The sequence below is a fragment of the Acyrthosiphon pisum genome, chromosome A2, assembly GCF_005508785.2.
Source record: "Acyrthosiphon pisum isolate AL4f chromosome A2, pea_aphid_22Mar2018_4r6ur, whole genome shotgun sequence".
Taxonomy (NCBI): domain Eukaryota; kingdom Metazoa; phylum Arthropoda; class Insecta; order Hemiptera; family Aphididae; genus Acyrthosiphon; species Acyrthosiphon pisum.
This window is the reverse complement of record NC_042495.1, coordinates 8,047,445-8,058,422: the sequence shown is the minus strand read 5'-3', so window position 1 is coordinate 8,058,422 and position 10,978 is coordinate 8,047,445. Positions and strand designations below refer to the sequence as shown.

Below are 10,978 nucleotides of genomic sequence, written 5' to 3'. Positions count from 1 at the left end.
AAATTATTATTAACACGGAAATACCAGTTTTTTAAATTTAATTATATTGAAAAAAATGACTTCACGGGAATAATTCTCAGGCCTTGCTTAATTGTCCGATTTTGATTACCATGTCTAAAAGAAGACGACTTCCTACAGGCCGCATCAAACTTCAATTTTTTTATTTTATTTCAAATAATGGTAGGGTATAATTTATAAAAAAAAAAAACACTCAAAATTGTTTTATTTTTGAAAACTTATTATAAAGTTTGAGATTAAAATATTGAAAAACGAAGTTTTATTAGTCCTGTAGAATATTACCCTCTATTAGTTAAAAAAAAATTTTTATCGAATTTGGTTGATTCTACAGAACAGGATCATCATTCCTGTAGAGAAATTTTTTGTGTACAGAAACTTGACGCCGGGTGCCTTAACTACGAAAGACTAAACTTACAATAATCTATACCAACTTATATTCTTTTTGATTCTGGTCACAACATCGTTCATCGTGTAGCAATGAAACAATAAACAGTCCAGAACATAATTGATTGTGTAAAAAAGTGAAAACTTACAACTTACCATCTTATAAACACCATAGTATATTTATGAATTATCTGCGAGGACTGAGATCATCAGTCGTATGGTTTGTTTAGTACCACCCGAGCAAAGTTTTGCTAGGACTTCACTTTTGTATACATACCTATTACCTATATATAATTATATGTACAGGACGCCCAATAAAGACATGGCTACATAGGCACAACTAGAGCTACATTTTAGGGGTGCTAAAATTATGTATCCTACTTAACTCGTGGATAAAGCCCTAGTAATTAAGTTTTTTAATAACTTCAACTTTATTACCTATTTATTTGTCAGGTTGTATAGTTCATTCAGTACCTGACCTGAGATAAGTTTGGTGAGGATGTCCAGTGTCCACTTATATATATTAAAATATATACAGAGCACAGAATGTCTAATAAAGCCATAGCCAAATGTTATACAAATAGAATAAAGATATATGATAATTAAAGAGGTAAAGAACAACGAGATCTAAAGTTTTCAATTTCTAATATTTGGTTGATGTTTGCTTTTTTATACTGGATGCCCAATATGTCATATATGTTTGTAGGTTCAACTGTCTGTTGCTTCAACATTTCAACTAGACGCTCATAGAAAATATTTGTGGAATAATTATACTAATCTTTTTTTTTTAATTCTCATAAGCATAACTTATATGGAACCTTAAATTAAATTTTCGAATCTTGGAATAGGTACGAATAAAAATATAATGGTCTACCGACTTGTAACTACAAATTAATTTGTAAATGTTCGTAATTTTGACAAAGTTTGTCATAATTCTAACATCAAACATTCATAAAAATTATTATTATTTCTACTTTCTTTTTTTAAATATCTGTATACATTAGGTTTCAAAATTGAAATTGTATGAATTATAATTTATTACTTACAAAATAATTTTCCTTTTCCCAATTATTTTGAAAAGTACTAGGAATTTTGCCTTTGACTCGTCAAAATACCAACAAGATGCAATTTGCTACCAGAAACTACATTCGACTTCGATGTTAAAGATCAAAGCATTTTTTTTACTATAAAACATACACAGACAAAAATAAAATAAATATTTAAGTATTCACATCATTATAAAATCAATACATTCATCGCTCAGAATCTTAAATATACATTATCGCGTGTTCTTAAAAGTTGAGAAGCGTTTAAAAACCGAAATAAAATTATTACTATGGTTATATCTTCAAGTGACTAGTTAAAGTAGTGATCAATATCACTAATGTACCTCCTATAGAAGTAACAAGATAAGTTGTTTATTTTGACTGGTAAATCATTTATTAAATTAGCATGTTATATATAATATAACATACTAAATAGAATGTTAGTTGTTATTGTTACATATAAGAATATCAGTATACCTATTTTGTTTATTAAATTAATAAATTTGAATAAACATTTTTTTCTTTTACCTAACACCTTTATTTAGTATTTACCGGACTTTTTTTAGATGGATATTTTTACCTTGAGCTTTTAATGCATATTACCAATAAACCAAGGGAAAGTTTCAAGCTAATTGTGTAGAAATTTGAAGTTCGGTTCTGATATCTGACTTTAAGCTAGTTCCACACAACTGGTGTACCGTATACTTGGTCAATATTGGTCGCTAGCCATCAGCCGCATTAAACAAATCAAATCAAACATTAGAACACTTAAAATACCAAAAAATACGATGAGCTCAAAAAAATAACCAAGCATAAATATATTTTTTTAATTTTTAAATGGTTTTTTTTTTTAGTTAAATTAATAAATACTTACTTACATACATATATAAACTGAATTCATTTAAAAAAAAAAAAAAAATATATACCATATGTCCATAGCATGGATTTGCATTAATTATGCTTGGTATGAATAACAATTTGTATTGATATTGCATTTTTTTCATTATATCATTTTGATTTATAACACATTTTACAATGTGAATAAATTTTACATAATAAATAACAAGAAATAATTTACAATATAATAACATATAATAAGTACAGTTGTTATTTATTTGAAATTCGGGAGAATTTCTTTTACCTTAGTTCTTTAAAATCAATTATTACACTTGGGGTCAATTTTCATCTGGATCAACTTTCCTACGAGTATCATTTTCAGAAATTTTCTGTTTAGATGGCGGCAGTTCATCCACTTTAATGATATCATCGTTTTTGTTTATAATTCCTTTTCTGGCCTCCATGAGCAATTTCAAAAATGTTTGCTTGTCAATCGAACTATATCCTTTCCATTTTAGTAGGTCAGACACCTGATCCTACACCACACAAAACAGATAGCAATGGGAAATGTTAGAATAGGTATATTATAGTATGTAAAATACCAAATATTGGCAGCGAATCAGAATACAGAAATGTTGTCAATGTTTATCAACGTTGAATTGAATATTTGTTTTTTTTTTAAATTTTTATAAATAAATTAACTGTGAAAAAAAATGAGCTAACAGATATTTGCTAATCGTCATTAATTATTTATTTTTGCTGCAAAATTGAAGGTGCTTTCTAATTCATTTTCTAATGTATGTAATGGTATGAATGAGTTTAGTTCATGGTCCACCACAACAAAATAAATCTGTTCTCATTAGTTCCAAGAAACTAGGGTTTGACATAAAACTAAAAATACAATGATTATTTTTTGTGTGAAAAGGATTTTACAACTTTTGCATTCAAGATGTATACTTCCACAGTTTCATTATTTATGTTCAAATCAAAGATCATAATTTATAAATATCTACCCAACATCATACTTTAAAAATATATTTAGATAGTTAACACAACTTTACACATTAAATCATTTATTTTCTTCGAGAATCCATGAAACGAATAAATGATGAAGTTGGTGAGTTGTAATTCGTGTAGGTAATAGTTCTATAATATATTCTTCTAATACAGAAGTCACCAAATGGCAGTCAGTGTACAAATTTTATCTGGTCCCCAGACAAGAAATTTATATTTAATGCTGAACCAAATAAAGTTTTCCTTCATTAGTTTTTATTTGATTTGTTGATTTTGCTTTTGATTGGATATGAATATTGAATTTAAATGGCCCCTAGACATTTCTTAAATTCCTAATGTAAAATAATAATAATCCCATTAATATTAATTGGTGACCCCTGTTTAGATGGTTAACATAGATATTTTACCAAAAGGTTAAATGTTCAAAAATGATATATTCACTCACCCAACTAGATTACAACCACAAAAATATTATATTACGCACACCAACATAATGGGCAAGACTAACTTAGTTTCTAATAATTCATAGAAATAAGTAGGTTTCAAAAATAAACTTAAATATTTAAAATCCACCCACCATCCCAACTAAAATTTACCTGGGTTCAACCAGTTGGATGTAGTAGCTATGCCACTGAATAGAGTGTAGAGATAGATTGATTTATTAGGTATGCCTAATATTTGATGGAAAAAGGAATTTCTACATTATTATCCCAGAATAAATGTATATTTAATATCAGTAGAAGTAACAAGATTTTCAGAGGGGATAGATTTTTTGATTTTTCTAAGCCATCACGAGTCATGAGTCTATAGACCTAGAGTGTCCAACCCACGGCCCACGGTTGACTTTAATGTGGCCAATGAAGTCAATTTCAAAACCATAAATTAATGATATACATTATTATGAAAAAATTACATTAAGAATATAAAACTAAAAACTTATTAAAAATAAAATGGACCTAAAAATGATTTAAATGTACATGAATTTATAATCGTAATTGTAATCGGATAGTGATTGCACGCCAGAATGGGCGCACATTAATTATCGATATTGGTAATCAGACAACTAAACTTGAATTGCCTCAACTTTAATTTATTCATTATAATTTTACAAAAAAGGCAATTTCAAATTAGTTTCATTATTATTTTTAAAAAAAATTGTCTTCTATTAAGTATAAATTAATATATTTTTTTCCTTGTAATTATAAATAAATTATAATATTATAAAAATATTTCTAATCATTATTTGTTACGGTATAATTATAAATAAAATTTAAATTATTATAAAAAGGCTTGTGGCCCAGCCTGCCCAAAAGGTTGGACACTCCTGGTATAGACTATAATATTATATTGGTTTAAATTAAAATATTATTAGTATGGGTAATTGATATCCTAACAAAATATGGTATCTATTTTATTAACATGTTTATATTTCATAATAATTCTTAATTTTAAATATAATAAAGCAATTTATTATTTCATCAATAATATGTAAAAATATGTAAATTAAATTAAAATAAAGGGGTTAATTGATTAATGCATCAAACCATACTAATGGCCATCGCTATACAATATTGACCAGGTGTGATAAATACTATTTTAAATAGTTAGAAATATCACAAAATTATGGGAAATATTATTAAATTTATTAACTAAAATAATAAACTAGAGCAGTGGTTGTCAACCAACAACTTTCGGACTGGTCCCGTCTTTAATACAAGGGTGTAGGTCTGTATTGTATTGAAAAAAAAATATATATAAATTCAATTCAATCTAATTGGTAAACTATATGATGGTCCGAGACTACAATAAGGTTGAGAACCACTGAACTAGAGAATATAAAGTAGATAATGAACATAGGATGAGTCCTATTGGAGTTTACTTGGTATATTGGAGCTGCATTGCTTCCGCACTCCAATATAAAATTCTAATATAAAAATAAGTCTTTATTATCAAAGATATTTTATTTAGTTTAATGCAAAATTTGCATAATATATTCAATTAAAACAGAAGTAATACTAAATTTTTTGTTTATGTATTTTAAATAATTATTAATTAATAAGTAGTATGATTGATATGCTTTGACAATATGTTCCCAAATTAATTTTTATAACAATACCTAACCTAATAAATAATACTCTCATCAAATTGTATTATAAATTAAAACAATAGTAAACAAATTGAAAGTTTTCATAAAAATATCACATTTAAATTGGAATTCGAATAAAATATAAATTTAAAATAAATTAACGACCTATCCTGTGCCTACACAAGAGTATAGTAATAGAAAATAAAAATTCTAATACAAATGCTAATAGCATGAAGTTTAGTTGTACCTGTGTAGGATCATTGGAAGTCATTATATCTCCTATAATTTTCTTTAGTTTATCTATTGAGTTATTGATCATAGTTCCAGTATCTTCAACAGAATCAATTTCTGCTTCATTTTCTAAAATATGTACGTTTAAATAGTAATTAATGAAATAAAAATATGAAATAAAATAAATACCTTTGGGAAGTTCACTGATTGTAACAAGAAGATCTGGATTGATATTGAGCATATCCAGTAATGGTCGAGCTTCTGAAGCAAATAAAAACACCAGAGGTATACTTACATCATCTATCCCGTCATCTGACATAGAAAATGCTCGGGATGTTATTACAGATGAATCAGTAGCATTATCTATTACAATACCACCTACAGCACCAGCCTCTTGTAATTTACGTGCCTAAAAATAAATAATATTTTAATTTTTAAGCAGCCATAGAAAGTCCTAAAGCTTAAATAATATAATATGGAAAGCGCTACACCATTATATCATACCATCCTCAATGAAATAACTTAACATTTTAATGAAATATCAAATATTAACATTATTTAATATTTACACAAAGTTTTAACTATATTTGACATAATATTTTGAAAGGATTTACTAACAATCCCCTCCTTAAAAATAAAATTGTATATTTTTATACATTTTGGTGATTGAACCCCAACTTTCTTGGTGCTAAAATGGCAGAGTTTAAGGGTAATCGGAAAAAGTCTTGCACTAGGAAAAAAGTTTAATGAAAAATGTATTGAAATACTTATTCTAGTAGATGTACAGTAAAGTTGTACTTTTTATTTTAGTGTGTAATGTATCAAATGATTGTACAATATATATGTTTGTTATCTACCATAGTAACTACTATCATAACCCGTATCTTTTGATCCTATATAGTAAGAGTAAGTCATAACATAAGATAGAGGTGTGATTAATATATTATACTGTTAATAATTAATATCATTATTGTAATCATTATATAGGAACTAATATATTTATAATTTTAGAAATTTTAAATTAATTGAGTTTTACCTAGTGTGCAAACTTTTTTTACCGCAATTCGAGGAAGGTATAGAATTGAATGTTAATTTACATGGTCAAATTTGTACATTTTTTTTTTTTATTAAAAAACTTATTTGGATTGAAAATAAGGTTAAGAACCACTGATCCAGGGCGCCTCATAGGCTTTTATTAATAGTTTAGTTTTAAATTGAATTATAACTATATAAAATATTACAATTTAAATTTCTTAAAATTTGTTTTAACATTTAAATACCATTAAAAGCCTTTGAGATACTCAAAATAATATTCTCACTTTTATGTTTGATAATAGTTTAATTCACTCAAATATAAAGATTAGGTAAGTTCGTTCTGTTGTACGTTTAAGATATAAGAAACATAAGTGGGTTTGGTATTCTCTTAAAAATAAACTGTCCAGATAATTATTTAGTTAAAAATAGTATTAAATACAATTTTTTTTTAAAGTAAGATTTATCATTAAATTTAAATTCAATATATCTGTTACAGTGACCTGCTCAATAATGAGGTACACTCACACCTACTACACAGAAGAGCGACTTTTCCAGTTTTTATATTTATTCACTTAAAAATGATATTTATGCAACTCTTGTATATTTTTCTAATTGAAGACTTGAACTTGAAGAAATCATATTTTTTACACCTGGACAATTATTTAAGAATTTAGAGTGGTTGTAGGTAATTAAACAAAAAAATTAAGTTATACTTAAATAAAAATGTTTTGAAATTGGAATTTGAAAGAAAATATTTATACAAACACAAATAAATAAATTCAAAATAATGTGAGATCTTATAAATAATTATAAACAAAACCAATTACATAATAATAATAAAAAATTTTTAATAATATAAAATAAATATAAGTTATTACTTATTAAACTTACCTTTTCAATAAACATGCAGTCACCACGTTCAACTAAAACTATTTTTTCTTTGACAACCCCTGGATTAATTAAAGTTTCACACCCTTTAACAGGATTTGCAATAGCAATACGAGCTGCAACCTTAACAAAATTAAAAATAAATGATTATTAAAGAACATGTAATGCATAATATTCATATTAATATTTTATCTAACCTTATGACCGAGATTCAAAGGGAGGCCAAAATTGGCAGCACCGGCATATAATGACATTTTTTGTCCATCTTGGTCGTCAAATGATACTGATTTAGCAGAATTAATTTTTTCTTTTTGGTTAACATCTTTCATAATAATGTTTAGTTCAGTTAAAAATTCATGTCCATCTATTTGATCGTCTGGACTGCTTTCCTAAAATAGTATAAATAATTATTTATTGTGATATGGACTAATCAATTTAATTATTTAAAAGAAAAGTTAATATTTACATGAGAAGAATTCATAAAAAGAAGAGGAAGGCCATTTGGAAGTTTAGTTACCACAATTCCCATAGCTTTTATTCTCTGCATATGATTCTCATTGCCAAACTGTAATAATTTATAATAAAATGGGAACAATTAAATATTTATTTTACAAAAAATTACCTGGAAAACTTTTGCAAACTCTCTCGCTTCTATTCTTGATTTACGATTAGGACATAGTCCATCAACCATGTTTTTCAATGGTTTTCTTATAGATTCTGTAAGTAAATTGTCAAAACTCGGACATGATCTTTTAGGAAGATCAGTATCTTCATCTAAAATCTTTAAATAATAAAATTATATTAATTATGATCCTTAAAGATCGGTTTTAATAGACAAAATAAAATTTTACCTTATCAGCATCTGTATAATTTTGTGGTTGAACAGATAAATATAAAGGTAATAAATGACCTTCAGTGGTGAATAAATATTCATCAATATTGATTATGAGATCTTCAGATTCAGCAAATAATAAGTATAAATACTTAAATGTTTCAGCTAGCACAAACGAATCCATTCTATAATTTAAAATTGTATAAATATGAATTATTCATAATATACAAGGAAGAACGTTTATAAAAATAAACTATGTCATAAAGTAAGTTAATATTTTTTACCTAAAACGGTATAAGTTTCTCAGATATTTAGCATAGAAATAAATTATTATTACGTGTCTTCGTTTGCAGTAGTTCGGACATCTTTAACAGCAGCAAATCCACATTCAACTCTTGCATATTTTTGCAAAGAATTTAGGACTTGCCGACCAACATTTAAATAATGAGGATCGCCAGTAGCTTTATATAAAAAGTATGTTGATTCTAAAAATTCAGGTCTCAAAGGATGTTGTCCCCAATGTACCTAAACAATCCCATCAATCAAATATCATTGAAGACTAAAATATAAAAACTGAAGATTAAAACATACCTGAAAATCAGTTGTAAATGCTTCCGGTATAAAGTTATGTTTTTGTACCACTTGATACAACATTTCATGTGTTTCTATTGCTGGTTTTAGATCGCCACTAAGTACTTGCAAACCAGGCCAAAAAGCTAACAATGCATCCATAAAATTTTTAGAATTTATTTGAGGTCGATGCATATGGACATCCAATAACATAGGACCTTGACTTATATACTTCATAATAGAAGCGTAATGCTAAATAATTAAATCCATATGTAATTATATATTTAAAATTATATAATAATTGTATTAATAAATTGCTTATTAACCTTATTAAATCTGGATAAGTAACGACTCTCTCCAAGTAAAACATAAGCTTTTAAACAATACTCATAGTATGAATCAATACCGGCTCCAACTCCAGAATCTCTTCGAACCCAATCACCAGAATCAACATTTAAAACAGTTCCCATAAGATTGGAAGACCGATGCCTTAAGCTCCACAAACTATCCATTGACCTGTGAGCTCTTTCCTGTTGAAAGAATAACATAATCAACAAAATTATAAACCTTTACAAGAGTTTTTATAATTTTTTTAAATAGGTATAATATATTTTTACCTCAAATATAGGTATACCAGACAAACGTGACAAAGCTGCCAATTCTAAAATCATACTTCCGGCACAAGCTGTACATGTTTCTTGATAATGATGGAGTTGATCTTTTTTGATACCATATTTTAAATTAACCTACAGAACACGAAGTATAAATTATTTAAGCTAATGAGTAATAGGTAATAATTAATAAGTCAAGTAATAAATTATTTTAGTTCTTACTCTAGAATATGGTATTCCTGTTGTTGTATTAAAAGCTGGCATTAATCTATATCCTAAATCTTTGGCCATGGCTAATAGTTCTCCATTATACCATTGCAAATGATTAGAATTTTCTTTAAAATGTTGTGCGAAAATGTGCCCAGACAATAAGCCTCTACAATAGAAAACAAACAACAATTAAATATGAACAGTTAAAATAGAATAAAATAAAATTAGATCTCATGGTATTTTTTTTATTTACAATAAAGTAACAAATGAATAATTATAATATTAACAGTATTTTATAATTTATCATTGATTAGTTAATAAATGTTATGTGTTATGTGTTGACAAAGATGAAAAATTTATTATTAAATCATATATTAACATTTTAATAATTGTATAAGTATAATAAGTACAGATTAAAACATTTTTTACTCACCCCAAAACTCTAATATTGATTTCAAATACTGATACAACGACATCTCTATCAAACGTCACACTTGTCACCACTTTTGAAACAGCACGATCAAACTCTGGTAAATCACCAAGGACAACCAGTGTATCCATCGTATCAATTAAAGTTAAAGAGTAGTTGCCAAGTACATCGTCCATGTCACCGCGGTTATTCTCTTTTGTTCTCCATCGTCCTTTACAACTCAATGGCATGAGTTCATCAGCAGGATATGCATGTTCCATATAATTTGTGTATGCATGATAGAACATTTCTTTTGCTTTTTCCATCAGACCAAGTTTTTCTTCTTTGCTCATGAACGAACCAGAAAAAGGTTGGTCATGAGCAGTGGCAAATGCCACTAGGGAGATTAAACCTAACGTCTTTATCATGGCGATATTTGTTATTTAATATCTGTCAACTTAATTTAATTAGAAATTTGGAAAACATATTGAAATATAAATTATGAAAAGTACAAAACTTTTTATAAAATTACAACGCACAATGAATAAATAAAAATAAGACACTTCACAATGTTTCAGATAAACAAATGCAGATACAAGAGGCACAATAAAACATGTCTAAATTACTATAAATAGGTACGTATACAAATTAATAATTATTATTTATAATATTTATTTGATACATTTTTTTTGTTGCCCCATTTTAATAGTAATAGTAAATGTAAATCCTAAATTGTAATACGTGAATACAGATAAGAATGTTACTATTATTAGTCAGTGTAGCCACATTTAATAATAAGAGTTATAA

The 10,978-nt window shown here is 26.7% G+C and overlaps 1 protein-coding gene across 1 annotated transcript; it reads right to left on the bottom strand.

Moving 5' to 3' along the window:
• Positions 1-2,353: 2,353 nt before the first annotated feature.
• On the bottom strand, positions 2,354-10,905 carry LOC100161586 (ER degradation-enhancing alpha-mannosidase-like protein 3). The gene is made up of 14 exons (XM_001946233.2): positions 10,196-10,905; positions 9,775-9,928; positions 9,559-9,687; positions 9,268-9,471; positions 8,963-9,193; positions 8,709-8,896; positions 8,391-8,556; positions 8,162-8,320; positions 8,006-8,104; positions 7,737-7,928; positions 7,543-7,662; positions 5,806-6,025; positions 5,633-5,745; positions 2,354-2,821 (listed from the first exon to the last, which is right to left on the bottom strand). Exons 1-14 carry the CDS (start codon positions 10,597-10,599, stop codon positions 2,624-2,626), a joined length of 2,577 nt encoding a protein of 858 aa, XP_001946268.1. The 5' UTR covers positions 10,600-10,905; the 3' UTR covers positions 2,354-2,623.
• Between the last annotated feature and the right edge of the window lie 73 nt (positions 10,906-10,978).

Bases quoted from the DNA above. Each gene is read 5' to 3' on its own strand.
- LOC100161586 (XM_001946233.2), bottom strand. From the start codon at position 10,599: ATGATAAAGACGTTAGGTTTAATCTCCCTAGTGGCATTTGCCACTGCT. The intron at 9,929-10,195 runs GTGAGTAAAAAA...TTTCTATTGTAG, and splicing joins ATCAATATTAGAGTTTTGGG to AGGCTTATTGTCTGGGCACA. The intron at 8,557-8,708 runs GTAATAATAATT...TTTAAATTATAG, and splicing joins ACTACTGCAAACGAAGACAC to AATGGATTCGTTTGTGCTAG.